The 19,273-nt window shown below is 36.8% G+C and overlaps 2 protein-coding genes across 3 annotated transcripts in view; one reads left to right on the forward strand and one right to left on the reverse strand.

The window, feature by feature from the left end:
- The window catches only part of pibf1 (progesterone immunomodulatory binding factor 1), a 46,758-nt gene extending 31,456 nt beyond the window's left edge, over positions 1-15,302 (reverse strand). Inside the window, exons 1-10 of the mRNA XM_081361646.1 lie at positions 15,254-15,302; positions 14,692-15,026; positions 14,471-14,571; positions 12,697-12,895; positions 12,440-12,559; positions 9,954-10,087; positions 8,261-8,369; positions 7,654-7,835; positions 7,215-7,340; positions 4,163-4,261 (exon numbers count right to left, since the gene is read on the reverse strand). Coding sequence (XP_081217772.1) covers positions 4,163-4,261; positions 7,215-7,340; positions 7,654-7,835; positions 8,261-8,369; positions 9,954-10,087; positions 12,440-12,559; positions 12,697-12,895; positions 14,471-14,571; positions 14,692-14,940 — 1,319 coding nt within the window. The 5' untranslated portion in view covers positions 14,941-15,026; positions 15,254-15,302. The remainder of the gene's footprint in view (positions 1-4,162; positions 4,262-7,214; positions 7,341-7,653; positions 7,836-8,260; positions 8,370-9,953; positions 10,088-12,439; positions 12,560-12,696; positions 12,896-14,470; positions 14,572-14,691; positions 15,027-15,253) is intronic.
- gpalpp1 (GPALPP motifs containing 1) lies at positions 15,021-19,044 on the forward strand. 2 transcript variants are annotated; one of them, XM_081361647.1, is made up of 7 exons: positions 15,021-15,617; positions 15,845-15,974; positions 16,217-16,351; positions 16,457-16,724; positions 17,117-17,281; positions 17,445-17,546; positions 18,372-19,044. In XM_081361647.1, the coding sequence occupies exons 1-7, from the start codon at positions 15,533-15,535 to the stop codon at positions 18,588-18,590; spliced, it is 1,104 nt and encodes a 367-aa protein (XP_081217773.1). In that variant the 5' UTR covers positions 15,021-15,532; the 3' UTR covers positions 18,591-19,044. The 2 variants fall into 2 exon arrangements, with proteins under 2 accessions (XP_081217773.1, XP_081217774.1); XM_081361648.1 differs by having other exon boundaries at positions 15,422-15,617; positions 16,223-16,351.
- Positions 19,045-19,273: the final 229 nt, after the last annotated feature.

Consider the following 19,273-nt stretch of genomic DNA (forward strand, 5'->3'; position numbering starts at 1 on the left):
GGATATAATGTTAAGCTATTTATTGGCTTAAAGTACATTAGAGCTGTTTATTTACGCAAATTCAGGTGGAAAAAAGGAAGGGTGAGGAGGCTGTCGGAACACTATGTTGTAAGGAGTGGTTGTCTTATTCAAATATTTTATGATTAATTTATGTGCAGATGCATTCGACACAACTGAAAAAAAAAAGAATATTTTTTCTCAGCATGACACAATGCAATGCAACACTCATTTCTATTCTCCCACCCCCACCTTAAAATTCTCAGCCCAAAATGGAGTCACTGGACAACATGTTCACGGACCGTAGACTTGACCTCTCAAGAGCAGGGTAAAGGAGCATGTGTCGTTTTTGCCCTCAATCGAGCTTCTCTGTGAATGCGAGCAATCCGTTCCCCGGGGCTGAAAAACGTGGGGTATGCCCAACAACTGTGTGCAGAGTATCTGCTGGTATGCAAGGCATGTGCCTGGAGCTCAGTGACACCGTAAGCTTATCACATGGGCAAATAAGGGCTGACCACTCAGGAGAAAGGGGAGGGGCAACAACCTGCACTTCTAGACACCCTTATCAACCACCTCATTTAAAGCCGTCATGAAAACAAAATTGACCCTATTTACTTCGTTAGAGCACATTACTAGTCTTGCGGTGAACAATTAATCCGTGCAAGTTAATACACAGAAAAAAATTTGTTTGTCGTGGTAATCTTTAATCAAAATGTGAAAATTTGCTTCCGCTCTAGAATGGCGTTCCTTCTCTGATGATGTCAGTTTGACGGCTAGAGTAGAATATCCATAACCACTCCCCTCTAACCGTCAGTCTGCTATGAGCGAGGGATGGAGAGGAGGTGTGATAAAATAAAACCTTGCCCTCTATTGTAGGGCTGCACGATTAATTGCAATTAACATTGAAATCACGCTTAACTGATTTGTATTATTGCGATTATGAAATCGCAAAGGCTGCGATTATTTTTAAAGTGCAGCTTGTCAGTGACGTCCGGCTCTGTGATCCGTAGTAAATGCTGCTCCATCTGAAAGCACTGCGAGTTTGAGTCACTTATAACGTGCATTTGAAAAAGCAACACGTGTCAAACATCTTTCCAAACATGAGAAGCATTTATGAACCTCTTGTCCAACAAAATACAACATTTAATAAATCAAGCAAAGCATTTTAATATTCTGTTTATACAGGTACAGTGATACTATGATGCCCATAGGGATTTCCTGGAATGTCTTTCTTCTGTGGCGGGACATATTTGGCGTGTCTGCGTGAGAGCGCCCTCTGGCTTTCAGATGGAGCAGCATTTACTACCGATCAGCCGCGCTGCACTGACAAGCTGCACAGAAAATAATCGCAGCCTTTGCCAAATCGCGTGTGGTTTCATTTTGATTAATCGTGCAGCGCTACTCTATTCAATATTCCATTTCACTTGGAAATACGTCACGACACTGAAGTAACGTAGGTTGCAACTTCCGGTTCACATGGACTTTAAAAAAGAAAAGAAAAAAGGATGCACACTAAAATGTAGAAATAACATTAAAAAAAAATACAGATAACAGCGAAAGAGGGGAAAAAATAGTTAGTGGCAAAAAACAAAGACAAAGAATCATTTAAATAATCGCAAGATATTTTGTCATTTCGACAAACTGTGCCCCACCAAGCCCATTTACAAATATTTTTGTGAATTTTAATTTGTGTAATGCAAGCATTAAATTGCATTATATGAATATTGTTTGTTTGTCTGTGATTTAACACTATTCCATCTTTATGGCTATTTTCATGGTGAAAACACAGGTAAAAATATAACAAACAATATCAAACCCCACTTATCAAAAAAAGTTAACCACTTAACCAGTTATTTCTCTTTAGTATTTTATTTTAGTCAAGTCATGATTTTTTTTTGGTTTGAAATAAATTATTGCATTTATATAGAAGTTTATCAATAGCGATTTATTTACATGAAAAAGACATTTACATTGTTACAAATTTTATTTAATTTTTTTTTTTCCACAACACACTAACAACTGTTTCTCGAGCACCAAATCATCACATTAGAATGATTTCTGAAGGATCATGTGACCCTGAAGACTGGAGTAATGATGCTGAAAATTCAGATTTGACATCACGGGAATAAATTACATTTTAAAATATATTAAAACAGAAAGTAGTCTTTTTAAATTGTAATAATATTATTTCAAAATATCACTATATTCTGATCAAATAAATGGAGCTGTGGAGAGCATAAAATACTTCTTTCAAAAACCTTAAAAGAATCTTACTGACCCCAAACTTTTTCCATTAGTGTATGCCTGCACTAGCTCTACATTTCAAGTCGTTTTTCAACCCTTTCTATGTTTGGGCTGCAGACATGCACCAGCAGAGTGTACCAAAATGGAAATACCCATCTTTTCTAGCCAGTTTAGCATGTTTCTCACTCATGACATTTACCAATGCTGTTAAAACCAAAGCTCACATGTTAAATTAGCCTGTCAGAGAGGTTTCACTGAGCTGTGGCGACTCGCTGCTTATTTTTTTTCTACTTGTCTAACTATAATTCTAGTCTTGTCTTAACTAGCCACATGTTCTTGTTTTAGATCAACTATTTTCACAGTCATCTACCACAGCCCAGTGTCCAGAATCTGATACTGCTTTCCTTCAAGTGCAGGCCCTGATCACCACAGTGTAGACACACGGATTCAACTGCGTTTCATCACAATGGAAAGCTTAACAAAGGCATGTTCAGCAACTCTGTCACACTGGCTCTACAACCGTGGGAACATGACTGTACAAGAAATTCCTCCTCAAGAACACAGGCTCCAAAAATAATTACATCTATCATAACCAGGAGCAAAACAATCCGCATATTTTAAAATCTTGGCTTCGATTGTTTACTTGTCGTCAGACAGGCAGTGAAGAACACTTTTATTTTTTCTGGAGGAAGTAACAGAGGTTAAATATGTCTCCCTGCAACTTTAGAAGTCTTATACAGTACTTATTACTTATTAGTATACGATCCTCACACACACTAACAGACAAACATGACTACACCCACTTTTACTTACTTACTAAATGGTCATGTCTTTCATCAGTTCAAGATTACTTGATTTGGCCTTGGAGGAATCCAGTCAAGCTTGAAATGTTTGACACCAAGAAAAAACAAATGTAAAAAAAAAGTCCTAAAGAAATGTCCTTTTCACAGATTTACAAAGTGCATGCAAAGGCTAGAACAGTGTTAAAGCCACCACCCATCACTGTTGTGTGCTTATTAATGTAAAGTTAAGTTAGTAATTTAGCCATTTTAAAGTGACCCGGTAATATTATTTAAGTATTTTGGGGGATTTACAATGCAGTTCAAAGGTTTGGGTTCGGGAAGATTTTTGAAAGAAATCTCACCAAGGCTGCATTTATTTAATCAAAACATACAGTAAAAACAGAAATTTTAGTTTTCAGTTATAGTTAACAATTAACATGTTATAATGTATTTTAAAATGTTCCTGTGATGCAAAGCTGAATTTTCAGCATCATTACTCCAGTCTTCAGGGTCACATGATCATTCAGAAATCATTCTAATATGCTGATTTGAAGCCCAAGAAACATTTCTTATTATTATCAACGTTGAAAATGGTTTTGCTGCTTAATATTTTTGTGGAAACTGTGAAACTTTTTTTTCAGGATTTTTTAATTAATAGAAAGTTCAAAAGAACAGCATTTGTTAGGTATAGAAATGTTTGTAACATCAGAAATGTCTTTTCAGTCATGTTTTATCAATTTACTACAATTTCTTAAAAAAAAAAAATCATACTGACCCTAAATTTTTGCACGTTAGTTTACTTTGACATCATATTGGGACATATCAAGTATTAATATAGCGGAAATGGTTGTCAATGCCTAGGGCCTAATTTTAAATAACATCTGAAATCCTGATTTCAAAATGCCCAGAAGGGTACCGCATCATTGCATATGGTGTCACTAATTTACGGAAACTCATTCACTCATTCATCGATTCACACCTATTCGGCCATCATGCTTCTTTCCACTGAATTATGAGTTGGCAAGAATTCCTGTACATGCATTTGCTCAATAGTTTTTCAAACGCTCAATAAGTGTCAGAAAGAAAATTATGACAGCTACAAACTGTCATGCATATGTGAGAGTTTTGTAAGAACTTACTGGTCTAACAGTTGATCATATTTGGCTTGGGAATCTCTTTCTGCATTCAATGCTCTGTCTTTCTCAATGACAGCATTATCTCGGGTTTCACGAAGGTTTCTGAAAGATTAACAAACACATTTCCTGAAACAATACTGTACATAATGCAGCACAGGATTAAGTTAAGTGTGCTTTACAGCCTTGCCATTTGAAACAACAGAAATCATGAACTTTCATTACCTGCATTATTACATATAATACAATACAGTATTTCCACTGCCACTTTTTTCTGTATAATTTCTGTATAAAAGAGAGGTCAGATTGCAGTGATACATCACAGATAAATCTGACTACACCAACATTTTGATGCTGAGAAGTAGCATAAAGCAAAAATTACAGTCCCACAATAGTGGGGAAACAATAGCTACGTTTACATAGACCTCTTTTATTTTAATCGGAATGAATTCATTCCATACTAACATTCTCCTAAAGTCCTTCTTTTCTTTGTTTTGAAGAGCAGACTTAATATGCATCTGTAAACTGGAGAAACTGGAAGAACTGGTGGAGGAACGACCACTCCTCGAGAAGACCATTCTGGAAATTAACATTTGACTCTAGTGAAACTAGCATTAAGCAATCCTAATCTACATTTCTTCCCCTCTTCCCACATCCCTCCTCCCTCATGCTGAGATCACCAAAATTCACCCAAGAATCTATATGGTTTAATGTGAATATTTATCATCATGTTTGGTATCACTTGAAATGTCTCAGTGCGGCTGGTACAATCTCATTCCCAAAGAAGTAAAACAAAAGGTAATAAGGTCTTTAAGAGTTTAGAGATACAGTAACTAGCACACAAAGGAGGGTGTGTCTCTAGACAAATGGTCTCCTACTCCCAAAAGGTGTTAACTCTGAATGTAAATTCCCATTGTTAGCAGAAGTTTCCATGTGAAAGAAGTTTCTGTCTATATAATGAAATGCAACGAGAGGATCAGCGCGATTCTGTACCTCAGATCAGCCCGTGAATGCTGAGAGTTGCCGGGACTCTCAGCATCATGTATTTCCTAATGTCGGGTTCGCATCTCTTCTCTTTATTCCAGAGCATTTGATGTTTTGTCTTGATTATCTTTGAACTGATTATGAAATTGGCATGATATATTTACCTGACATGATAAATTGTAACCATTGATTTTATTCTAACGGACTCTGGCATTATTTTCAGTACAGAGTTAAAAAGAATAGTCAAACATTCGCTAAAATTTAATGATGCACAGATATCATTAAAACCTTTTAATTAATGGGCTCAGATGAAATAACGAGAAAATACATGAGAAAAATTATTTCATTTAATCAAAAATACTTTGCCATGAGAAAAGACAGTAACACGCAGAGACGTTCCCCGCTGACCGGATGCCTCCATTGGGCCGATTGAGCGCGGGCTTACAGTTATTTTGGATCCTGATTAGGAGACGACGAGCACATTAACTGTTGTGCAGTGCTGCGCTGCTTATATTTATCAAGCAGCAAAAAACGCCCCCTCCCATGCCCAAAACAAGGCGTCTGTGGATGAGAGTCCGAAATAAGGACTGCTGGGACGTTGCCCTGGTCCATTTCAAAGAGATGAGAGGAAGGAGAATTTTAGAATGACACGACAGTCATTTATGACACTTCATTCAACAACAACAAAAAGCTTGTTTCAGGCGTCATAATGCCATTTCTACGTCATTGCACATGCGCAGTGTTTTCCAGTTTCGGATTTCAATTCGATCAAGTGTTTACATGTCTTCTCGATGGGATTAGAAAAAGAATAAACCTCCCCTTACAATCCGAATTAAATTTTAATCAGGTTAGGCCAATTAATTCCGATCGACATGGTTACATGTAACTTTATTCCGACTGTGCTACTAGTCCGATTACAATCGGATAATTAGGTTCCATGTAGACGAAGCTAATGTGTCACACACTCAAATGTGGAGGGTCAGTCTTTTGCACAGATGAACTGACACAAAACAAGAGACGCCAATTAATAGCAACAGAAAAGTATAATGTTGCTCTGTGTGAACAGACAGTGATAGTGCAGCAGTGCAAGACTTTAGAGCAAAAGCAAAAATGTACTGCAAGCATGCCGTTTTTTTAGACTCTAATCAGATATTGTTTAGTCATAACTACTATTCTTGCATTAATAATAAAAAAAATATTTATTCATGTTTTCAACGATAAAACAATTTAGGCTATGGCCACTTGGATAGCAGTGTCTGTCCTGGGACCCCTCTTACTTCACCTATGCTTATTTGATTAGAAAATAGGCCTGTGTGATTAATCGTAATTGATTTCAATTTTGGCTTCCAAAGATTATGAAAACAAGACAATCGAGGTAAAACTGTTGCACCGCTGCCACATTCAGCTGTGTGCTTTCGTTCCTCCCTAAGCCAAACTTAACATCCAAATCAGCCGAATAAGTTAGGGCTGTAAAATGTAGTCTACTGCTGCTGAATTGCGAGACGTGTTTGATATTAAACAGTGCAATTAAAAGTACATTAAGCCGCGAAAGAGACACTGTTCCCCAGGCGGCTTTCTGTGCGTGCGCTCCGAGATGGAGCGGAATGTGCATAAGTTATTTTACATTTGATTACTTTCTGCTGTAGCCCTGTTTATTTAATTTGTATTTTTGTTCTGTTGTATTTATTTGTCCATTCTTGTTTGTAATTAGTTTCTTGCAATAATCGAGCAGCCCTATTAGAAAATATGATTCAGCACTGTAAAAGCCCACTAAATCCATATGGGATCCAGCATCTAGTTGCATTTTAAGGACACTGAGCTTTACATGTGAGCCGTAGCTGTGAGAAGACCATATGTTCACTATAGGCAGCAGTTTCAAAGATTGCATCCCATCCTAAGTAACTGATTTTCTTCATTTCTTTAACTGGATGCAGTTAAAGAAATGAATAAAAATTATTTTATAGAGATTTAAGGTTTTAAAATTCCCTCACATTTCCAGATATTCCATGGTAAACAAGGATAGAAAGAATAGGATTTGTCCAATCTGAGACATGAATCTGAGGCTTGCTCTCACCTGTTCTCTCTCTCATACATCTCTTTAGATGCCCTCTGCAGGCTCTCGATCTCATGACTGGTCTTCATTCGAATGCGCTCCAGTTCATCACGCAGTTTGTTTTCATACTCTGTCTTATAGTGATCTCTGGTGGAGGGATGCAAACAGTACAACTGTTACATTATAATGGCATAATGACAATACATTATAAAGAAATGAGAAGAATGGATCTTGGATTTCTGCTGTAAATCCAAGTATATATCAAGATTCTCGAAAGGTAACGTAATACCTGATACCAGATCGGACCTGGCCCATTTCTTCATATTACGCAACCATCTTACTACAGACCAATTCTATACTGTTCATAAAACTGAACCGAATAAACTGAAAAAATGTTGTTAGGAGCGGGAAAAAAGTAAGTAGGAAGCACCATCTGTTGTACATTATTTATCACACATACCTAGAAGCAACATATTTTTCATAGGCATCTTCCCTGGCCTTCTTTGTGTCCTCAAGCTGGGTCTGCAGTCTGTCCAGACGGTCTTCTTGATGAGCACAGCGCACATTAAGCTCCATGTTCTGCTTATTTAGATATTCCTTGTCCTTCTGCATCAATGTTACAGACTGCTGCAGAGTGGCTACCTGCAGATGAAAAAAAAGGTGGCGAGAAAGAGGAAACGTAAGCAACAGAAGAAGAACATTCATGATAAACAGATTTATAGGTTGAGATTATAGACATCAGCTGATAAGTTGCCCGCTTTGCTAGTTTGCAGAAGTGTGCTGGTTACAAAATGTGTAAACTTGTTAATGGATAATGCACATTTGTTGTTTTAAAATACTTTGTATTCAATACCATATATATATATATAGGTAATGTACCTGGCTCTTTACATATAATTTACCCAAAAAGAAGAAAAACTGAAAACAAACTGAAAATTGTTTATTATCCATTAACAAGACTGTCAGTGTCAGATGTCTATAATTTAAACAATCAGCTAATTTATTAATTGACCTAACTGACATGCCGATCTGTTAGAAATCGTATGTGTGTGTTCATCCCACATTACCTCTTTATGTAGCTCATTCCTCTCTTTTGTCATGGCAGTGTGTGTGAGGTCCAGAATTTCTAACTTCTTCCTCAACTCTCTCACCTCAGTTTCATTCCCATCTCTCTCTCTGTGGACCAAAATACGCAGACACAACCACCATATTTAAAGGACTGAATTTTAACAATTCATACATAAAGAAACTTTTATACTAGTCAGTCGACTATAATGTTGCCCATAATGTTGACTCCCAAAGAAAAACATTTTCAACTAAAATCTCTTTGTTTTTTGCTTTTTGTAAAAAAAAAAAGCAAAGATTGCAGCTAAGGCTGGACATTTAAAGGAAGTAAACCACCATTTGAGATCAGTAAGATTTTTTTTTTTTTTCATGTTTTTGAAAGAAGTCTCTTATGCTCATCACGGCTTCATTTTTTTTTTTTGAAAATACAGTAATAACAAGAATATTGTGAAATATTATTACAATTTAAAATAACTGTTTTCTATTTTAATTTATTTTAAAATGTAATTTTTTCCTGTGATGTCAAAGCTGAATTTTCAGCATCATTACTCCAGTACTCCAGATCCTACAGTAATCATTTTAATGTGCTGATTTGTTGCTCAAGAAACATTTCTTGCTATAATGAATGTGGACTTCAAAAGACAACGCAGGACATTCTCACACTACAACTTTAACATAGTAGGATGTCCTGTTACTTTATCCTCTACAGTAAAATACCTGGGTGTTATATTAGACTGCAACCTGTCTTTTGAAATTCATATTTCATATGTTACAAGAACAGCCTTTTTCCACCTTAGAAACATTGCTAAGCTACGTAATATGCTATCAGTTTCTGATGCTGAAAAGTTAGTTCATGCATTCATGACCTCGAGACTAGATTACTGTAATGCTTTATTAGCCGGTTGTCCTGCATCCTCAATAAACAAGCTACAGTTAGTCCAAAATGCCGCCGCTAGAGTTCTTACTAGATCAAGAAAATATGATCATATAACACAGATTTTATCATCCCTACATTGGTTACCTATAAAGTCCCATATTAACTACAAGGTATTGCTACTGACTTATAAAGCCCGAAACAGCTTAGCTCCAGTCTATTTAACGGATCTTCTATCGCCCTATAATCCATCGCGCTCTTTAAGGTCACTAAATTCGAGGCTTTTGGTCATACCTAGGATATCCAGATCAACCAAAGGAGGGAGAGCATTTTTACATTTAGCTCCAAAACTCTGGAATAGCCTTCCTGATACTGTTCGTTGCTCAGACTCGCTCTCCCAGTTTAAAACTAGATTAAAGACGCATCTCTTCAGCCAGGCATTCATATAATACTTTTAATCTTACAGTTAAATCCGACCTCTAGTTTATAAACGCCAGAGGAGAACTGGCCCCGACTGAGCCTGGGTTCTCCCAAGGTTTTTTTTTTTTTCTCCATTAAGTCACTAATAAAGAGTTTTTCGGTTCCTTGCCACTGTTGCCTTTGGCTTGCTCAGTTGGGGATATTTGGGGATATTTAATTTAATTAATCAATCAATCAACAATACTATTGACCAGCATTACCAAACGTGGACGTTTTCCACTAGAAACAAACATTGATGTATTATTTTAATTTAATACTGTGAAGCTGCTTTGATACAATCTGTATTGTGAAAAGCGCTATATAAATAAACTTGACTTAACTTGACTTGACATTCCACTCACCGTTTGATTTTGTCATAGTTCTCTCGTTTGTAGTCTCCTTCCTGAATAAGCTGCTTGCTATCAGCAAGTTCTAGCGTGAGTCTCTGACAGCGGATCTCCAGCTCGGAGCGCGCTCTCCTCTCTTCCTCATAACTCTGGTTGGGATATGAGAAAAAAAAAGTGATGAATGTCAATAAGAAATAAAAGTAATGCCAATAATTAAAATTATTTCACAGCTGTCTGGAAGATTGAATTTGACGTCGACTAGTCGTTGATCATGGCCTACAGAGGGTGCAGCAGGATAAGAATGTCCACTTTTACAATCCGTTTCCAACATTTAAAATGACAAATAAATGCATACTCCGAGAGAATATACCATCTGGATGTTCAAATTGATAGGGTAAATGCACGTTTTAAACAGCTTAATGTCAACTTAAAAAATCTGAAGTCGTTCAATCCCTAATAAGAGGTCATTGAACTATAAAAATATCCTGTAAGTTTCAGAACTAAAAACGTCCTCATTTGTCCAAAAACAGCTTTTATTGAAACCAAGCTCAGAAAACAACTCATTTCAGATTTGATCGCATTACTTTATAGTGCGACAAAGGCCTCTGCAAAAGATCAACTTCTAGACCACTGCCTCTTTAGCCTGCCCACCGATTCGCCAGTTCCAGTCAAATCACGTCAGTAAGACACTGTTTGCTTGTATGCTTCATTTTACTGGGGATCCGTTTTAAACTAGACGCAGTTCCACGCAGGCTTTTTAGAGAGACTGAAAATAAAAGATGGTGCAGTGCCAACTCGGATGAGACAGTAATGTTGCAACACACAAGTGCAGGGCTTAAAAACGGACAAAAAAAATGTAATCAGTGTACTCCAAGAAGAATCAGTATTTTAACATTTCTGGTCATGCATTCCTTCAGTAACATTATTGTTCTGAAAACGGTTTGATTCGAAAAAATACCAGTTGATAAGATCTTTTTTTTTTTTAAGAATTTGCCTATACTTTTTACCAGAGCTTGAATTGAACTTTATACTAAGAGCTTGTGACTAAACCTTGTAACTCAAGTGGATCCTCAAACTTTCAGCAAAACCTTACATAGTAGCTCCACCCGCCTCAATCTTGAATGAAGTCCTGCACACATTCTGGAGACTGTCTCTGCTTGTTTGCAGTGCAAAGGTAAATAAAAAACTGGTTAAGTGCAGCATTTTCTTTATTCAAAACACGATGTGCATAAAGGATAATGTTTTATGACTTAATTTTACACTTTTGTCAATTTACATTTATAACACAAGCTTTTTGCCAAATATAGTAAACAACAGTAAAAACTGAGCGCCCACATAGCTACAATAACCTTTATAACCTGTAAGTTGATAAAAACTTAATGCGACACACTTACTGCTTCAGATGTGACCATTCTAATGATGGACAAAACACAAATCTCTGACATTCGCTGGTGAAAAACCTCATAACTCCATTTGAGCTTGATTTTGGAAAAATGTTAATAATATAACAACACACGCAAGTGTCTAACCATACATAAAGCCACAATACTAACTTTGACAACAAGGTGTTTAATCATAAAAAAAAATACATTTTTAAAGAATTTCCTGAATAGTAGCGGTTCTACACTAACCTGAAACACACATCCAACTGCTAATTGCCTTGCGGCCTACATAGGCTGATTTGACAACTGAGCGAGGGCATTTCCCTCACGTTGGATGCGTTGGATTTGCCTGTTACAGATCGTTTGATAGTATTTATACTGTAGCGCCGCAGTCAAACTGAATAGTTGTGTTTCGGCATTTATGGGGTCACAAGGCAGTGTGACAAACAATGGTACGTTCATTCATAATTATTTTTACACAAAACACCGTAAATCATCCTTTGTCAATTATGACTGTGGTAACTCCAAGTACTTACTTATTTTAATATGCAAAACTTTTACCAAATCATAGCAGTGGGCGTTTACTTGCAAGTCTTGAATGCATCACGTGTTCGAAAGAGTTCAAAAACAGGATAGAAAATATCTTCTAAATTAGGATGTTTTTTATCTAAAAATCTTGATAACATTACAAGTGGGCCTCAGAGAACATTATAAAATCAACCACAAATGAAGTCCATGACCCCTTTAAGTCGCAATGAAAGGGAAGTGGTGACAGATCTTTTCATCCATACTTTAACATCCGAGTGAAACAGATTATCGAAAAAGAAAAAACGTAGGGCAGGCAGGGACTCGGTTCTGTGCATCAGTTCTTGACTGGATGTTGAGATGGGTGTTGCGCTCAAAAGTGGAGGCAGATGAACGCAAGCTTTTAAGCGGACTAAACGATTGTCCTGAATATTTCACCAGAAAGAAGTCTGCCCTTTTCATCGAATGAAGCATATGCATAGATGAATCGCTCACAATAAGATCTATATGCATTTAGAAAATAGATAATTTAATTGAAGTTTGAAGACCGTAGTAAAAATGGTACCCAAAAAGGGAAAAAAATATGTTCCACACCTCCATTAGTGATCTAACTTGGTTGCGGTGACTGTCCAGGTCCTCGCTCAGGTTAGCCTTTTTCACCTGCAGCTCAGTCGCAAGAGCCCTCAGAGGGTTCACGACCTCATAGAACTGAATCTATATGAAGAAACACACACACACTTACAGTATAGCTTTTAAATCTCCTCGCTCCACAAGTTTGTTAGTGGGAGGAACCAACAGCACCAATAAATACATCAGAAAATCTTAATTTCCAACTCCAGTTTATAACTCACCGCCACATATTCAGGGATGGTGAGTTTGTCCTCGGGCAGTTCCTTCAGCTCAATGTACTTCTCCTCTGACAGCTCCAGGTCCCTCAGGCTCCTGCGGAGATCGCCGGCTCGATCACACAGCTGATGGTTCGTCTCTTCCAGCTGCTTCTGTCTGAGCATGATGGTGTCCATCTCCTGCTTCCTCAGGGCTTGCTGCTTCCTGCATAAGCAGAAGCCAAACAGGCTTTATGCTGAACCAACGTCACATGAACAAAGAGGAAAACATGTCTCATTGCATCTGCTTGTCTTGCCCTTGTCGGCAAAGAGATAATCAGCTAATCTAGCTAGTTCTTTTATTGTTGCCGTTTTATTTGATTTTAATATCTAAATGTTAGTGAGAAGAAAAATACTTTTTTTTTATCAATCTGCATATGGACATCGGTTATGCTCATCTTTTCTTGCTTCTTTGAACGTTTCTTGTGTAAGACAGCTCTATATTTAAGGAAGCACTTACAAAAGACCTGAACCGGAAGCGATGCAACCCGTTTTACAGAATATGGAAGTTTGTAGCGCATAACCCTCATTCGACCCTATAAAGCCAACTGTATCATATTTGATACATTTCTAAGGCCTCTAAATGACTAACCTGATCAAAACTTTGCAGAGTTCATTCTTTTTAAGCAAGTAAAAAGGCCTTTTAGTATAATTCTAAAAAAGCCCACCTTAAGGTTGTGGTACACATGTTTTTTGCTGTGAAGTCTTTAATGATTTTTAAAAAGAAAACTAAAAAGGTTTTATATTGTTATTAATATTTCAAGATGTACATTTACTTGACTGTAGCAACTTAGATTTATGTAATTATCCATACATCATTTTTTTTTATTGTGTGTTAAAATGTTGACGATGTGTGATACAACAGGCTTTTGAGGAATGTTTATTTGTACACCTCTCAACTCAAAGAGGTGTACAGAACTCTTCATTTATGTTCTGTCTCCAATTAACGGCTGAATTTTACTTTAAACAAAATTCATAGTGGAATATATATAAACATTTCATTTTGTGTGTGCTTAACAATAAATAACCCAACTAGACATGACTAGAAGAAGAGGCTATAATTTATAAGCTAATGAAGGAATTAGGCACTTAGTGCTTTCACATGTACTTCTGTACACCCAAAGCGCTTTATAATCATATCAGGGGATCTCTCCTCAACCACCACCAGTGTGCAGCATCCACTTGGATGATGCGACGGCAGCCACAGAACAACGGCGCCAGTGCGCTCACCACACACCAGCTACAGGTGGAGAGAGGAGAGAGAGTGATAGAGCCAATTCAATGTAAGGGGATTATTAGGAGGCCATGATTGGTAAGGGCCATTGGATGGAATTTGTCCAGGACACCGGGGTTACAGCCCTACTCTTTACGAGAAGTGCCATGGGATTTGTAATGACCACAGAGAGTCAGGACCTCGGTTTAACGTCTCATCCGAAGGACGGTGCTTGTGTCCCCGTCACTATACTGGGGCGTTAGGACCCACACAGACCACAGGGTGAGCGCCCCCTGCTGGCCTCACTAACACCTCTTCCAGCAGCAACCTGGTTTTACCAGGAGGTCTCCAATCCAGATACTAACCAGGCTCAGCCCTGCTTAGTTTCAGTGGGCAACCGGTCTTGGGCTACAGGGTGATATGGATGCGGGCTTAAATATTTCAGCCTTATCAAAAGGCACATTTATCGGCCAATACCAATACGACGACTGATATATTGATATTTTTCTTAACAGTATGTAAATGCACCTGTTTTCATCCTGCTGGAGTTTGAGCTGGCTGTCCAGACGCAGGGCGAGCACCTGTTTTTGATGGAGAGCATCGTTCAGCCTTTCCTCCAGCTCTTCTATCTAAAATGAACGTGAAAATAATCCTTTTAACACTCACAGGCAAACAAACAAGCGTTAAATATTCTTCAAACTGCTTCTCAATTTAATGTAGACAGCAGTTTTCTATTAATCAACCATTACCTTGGTAAGGTGGTCCACTTTAAGATTGTCTATAAGCAGATTTTTCTGTGACAAATCTATCTTTAGTTTTTGGAGGTTATGAAGCAGCTCTTTTCTTTCTAGAAGCTGTTTTGTGACCTTCCCTGCGCCATCTTTCTCATCCGAAGACGATATGTCCTCTGTGGGGACTGTTGTCTCCAGACTGATGTCCTCAGACTCGATGGAGCTGGAGATGTTTGCCGTCGCGCCCTTTGGCTTCTTGGGAGGCATAACTTATCGACAAAGATCCAGTCAACGCGTCCTTACCGATTAGTCGTGTCAGAAAAGAAGAATGTTCCTCAAAGCTGGTTTTAAAACTGGGAAATGTGTATTATTAGTAACTTTAGTCAAGCGCCAGGACAGAGGCTCAGAAGCTCAAGGAAAGAATTAACAGATAAGAGGCTATTCACTAAGCGATGACAGTTCGGTTATTTTTAGGTTAACTAACGTTACCTGACTTTCGTAGCCTCATGACAAGAAAAACACGACAACGTGAAAATGTATGTGGAAGTTGGGAAAAGTGTTTTATGATTATTTCTCATACCGACTGTTTAAGCGTCCCGCCGCCCATAGAAACAACAACGGATGACAACAGAGAAGGGAAGTGAAGATTGCGTTAAAGAGCGTCTTTTTAGAAAACGCTTGTGTTACAATATAACGCGCCACCTATAGGATTCCGCCCGAACAGAACTCTTATTTTGAAATTCACACCAAATTCAAAACCGGAAATAAGGGAATGTGTTTATTCTGTCGTAGCACATTTCTGGGTTTGTGAACAAATAAATGTCTGTTTTTATTATTTTCCTAGCACGATAATTTTGCTATGTCTAATCAAAACATAACTGGACCAGCTTTGCCACCGTCGATGGGAAAAAGTAAAAATGATGATTCAGATGAAGAAGACGCAAGTATGTTTGTATGCACGTTGGTTGTAGTAACGTTTGCTGCTTTGTGGACTACAATTTATTTATTTTAATTTTGCAAATGCATAACAAGGCTGGCAGCCTTTAGATGTTTTTTTTTTTCTCCCTGTCAATTTTCTTTTGAAAAAAAAAAAAACGGTTAGGTCATTTAATTATTAATATTAGATCTGAGTGCAAATACTTACACAATAAATAATAAATATTGTCTCCAGTCATAGGTCCAGCTTTGCCTCCACTGTATAAAGCTTCAGAGTCCTCAAGTTCATGTGAGGACAGTGATCAAGAGGAGGTCGTGTTTAAGAGAGCCAAATACTCTTCATCTGGGAACCGGCCTTCTTTAAAGTATGATACTTGTTTTGTGCTTGTAAAGTATGATACAGAAATGTTCTATCTCAAGTGTGGATACTATATGGGCCTTAACCTGATGTATCAAATGTGATACAAAACATAAAATAAAATAAATTTGTCTAAAGTTTCAATAAACTGTTTCGAAAAATCTGACTATTAGATATTTTTTCAGGCTTCATCATTGTCTTTCAGGAAGAAATAATTTGCTCTCACTTTTTCATGTGATTCTTTAACAGCAACAGAGGCATCATGAAAGCTGAGATGGATATAAAGCAAACTGATAAGCATGATGAGGAGGAGGAGGAGGAGGATGGTTTCTTTGGTCCAGCACTTCCCCCAGGATATCAAAAGCGAGACAAGTCACCAGAAGAGTAATAAACATAAAATAATACTTAATAGTACCACACGTGGTCATTTACATAGCAATTTCAGCATCTCAATCTAAGTCTTGGATGAACTACATTTTGCATCCCCAGACCACCTTTACTAGGACCTGCACTCCCTCCAGGATTCAAAAGACAAGATGAAGATGAAAAGGGGGGAAATGAAGATGCCAGTGGACTTTTAGGACCAGCTCTACCACCAGGTTATACTCCAGAATTGTCAAGCAGTGAAGAAGAAGAAGAAGAAGAAGAAGATTATGTAATTGGACCCATGCCATCAAAAGGACCGTCCCAGGACTCTGTGGCATTGGACTTTGAAAGAAGAGCTCAAAAAATGAAAGACAAACTTACAGGAGTGGATGTAAGTGCATTTTATGTAGTTTTTTTTCCCATTAATTCAGTTACTGTAGTACAGCTTTGTATATATATGTATAATAATAATAATCATAATATTTATTAGTAATAGTAGTCAGTGTTATTTATATACTATTTTAGTAATATTTTGAATTAGCTATTAGTTTTATACTTTGTTTTCTTTTAAATTTTAGTGCTTTTTTTATTTTTGTTACATGATTTTGTTTTTATTTTATTTTTAATAGTACTATTTGGGTTTAATTTGATGTTTGTTTTAGTTTTAATTTTTATTTTGTATATACCCTCTATTTAAATATGATTGAACAACAGTGAAAGACAGAAATAATTATGCTATTCTTCATACAACATCAATACAATCTGTGACTCTTCTGTTGTTAGACTGGCCCAGAGGTGGTTTCCAGAGAGACCTGGATGACAGAGTTGCCTCCTGAGTTGCAGCATGTGGGCTTGGAAGCACGGACCTTTAAGAAAAGATCAGGCCCTGAAAACAAAGACCGCTCAATCTGGACTGACACTCCCGCTGAACGTGAGCGAAAAGCTAGGGTGAGTTTGAGATTGAGTTCAGATATGAAATGTGGAGATTGTTATGGAGACTCACTGTGGATTTACCAATGATATCACTTGTGATTTAAAAAAAAAACATTTTACATTGGGTTTTGGAAAAGAGGGATTGTTTGAAAATTCCCTTCTTGTTTGTCTTTCTTAGGAGCGACAAGAGGCTAAGGAAAAAGGCGAATCTGCCAAAGATGATGGACCACGTCTGCCTCAGAAAGAGCTTGAGATGGCTGAAAAAGTTTCAAAATATAATGTATGTTATTTTTTTAGCTAAATACAGCTTTAAAGTGTATTACAAATTGTACTCGTGCGTGTGTGTGTGTGTGTGTTCGTTCAGGTATACCCTTCGTTATGTGGAAAAACCACAAAGATGGCAATATCAGAAATCCTTGTCCCTGTGGGGACATTTTTTGGTTCCCATGTGGAAAACTACAGCTTATAAATCATTTTATATGATGTTGTTTGAAAATGCTAAAAGTTTTCTGTGACAGGTAGGTTTAGGGTTAGGGAATTGAATTTACCGTTTGCAAAGTATAAAAATCATTATTATTTATTTATTATGTATTTATTTATTTATTTTTAAGTAGTATACTTATAACAGATAGGTAAATTAACCACTTTGGTATTCCAAAACTTCAATAAAAACACTAGTTATTAAGGGGAAAAATTAATCTTGATCATTTTTTATTTTTAAAAAATTGCTAAATATTTAAAAAATAATAATAAAAGTATTATTAATTAATTGTGTGTGTGTGTGTGTGTGTGTGTGTGTATACATATGTATGTATGCATGTATACACTAAAACTAAAATAAAAATTTAGTTAAAATTTACTAAAACTTTAACCAAAATAAAACTAGAAAAAAAAATTAAAACAAATTCAAAAAATGAATAAAAACCATAATCCTATCTAAATGACACAAAAGTAACACTTGTTTGAGAACCAGGGATGTTGGGCAAATTCAGCTGCTCACTCTAATGGGCCTTTTGAATGGACTACTACACCTTTAGTTTGCCAGATGCAATTGTTACTGCTTGAATGTAAAAAAAAAATGTTTCAATTGCCCATCTCTTTTTAGGAGTCCAAGCGTGGTGAATCTCTCATCAGTCTGCACACTAAGAAGATGAAGAAAAAAGCTAAGGAGGATGCTAACAAACCTGTGGAGAGAAAACCCTTCGACAGAGACATGGACCTCCAAGTCAATCGCTTTGATGAGGCTCAGAAAAAAGCTTTGCTCAAGAAGTCACAAGAGCTCAACACCCGCTTTTCACACAGCAAAGACCGCATGTTCCTATGAGGGACATCAAACGCCTTTATCTGATGTTGTCAAGGACGCTGTACTGATTTGGAATCCTCAAAACATCATCATCAAAACATTATGAACCATGCTGATAATTATATGTAAAAATTTGGAGGACCTTTTTTATACCGATGTTTAATTGTAAGAGATAATGCATTAAAAAGAATCTTTGATTTGTGGCGTATAAAAGTTTTTAGGCCACCTTTTTTTTATTAAAGTAATGAGTACTTGGTGTTCATATTCAGTGATATCCTATCCTAACACCCTATCATTTTACTGAATAATGGTAATAGTAAGTATTGTTCACCAGCGTGTATTTTCATATATGTTTAGAATATGTCGAGTTCAGGTCATATTTCATCCCAAAATTAAAAAGAAAGAAAGATTTTATATATTGCTTAAAGGAAATAATGACTACCATAGACCATTAAAACTTTTTGTATGGTCATTATTTTTGTCTCATTATTTCATAGTCTCATTATACAGTTTTCACCCCAAACTATCGTGACCTTAATGCAAAAAAAATATCATTACTGAATGCAAAAATGTAATTGTAAAAAATTGTCACTGTAGTGTTTGTTGTACTGCGTAATTTATGCAGATTTAAAACCATTTACCATTTAAAACCATTGCATTTTTACTGTAACATTACAATATTATTATATTACAGTAATGATAAT

This window comes from Scardinius erythrophthalmus (genome assembly GCF_964197995.2).
Source record: "Scardinius erythrophthalmus genome assembly, chromosome: 3".
Classification (NCBI taxonomy): domain Eukaryota; kingdom Metazoa; phylum Chordata; class Actinopteri; order Cypriniformes; family Leuciscidae; genus Scardinius; species Scardinius erythrophthalmus.

Excerpts from the sequence above, each read along its gene's own strand:
- gpalpp1 (XM_081361647.1), top strand. The coding sequence starts at position 15,533 with ATGTCTAATCAAAACATAACTGGACCAGCTTTGCCACCGTCGATGGGA. Across the intron at positions 16,725-17,116 it reads ACAAACTTACAGGAGTGGAT|ACTGGCCCAGAGGTGGTTTC; the intron begins GTAAGTGCATTT and ends TTCTGTTGTTAG. Across the intron at positions 17,547-18,371 it reads AAAAAGTTTCAAAATATAAT|GAGTCCAAGCGTGGTGAATC; the intron begins GTATGTTATTTT and ends ATCTCTTTTTAG.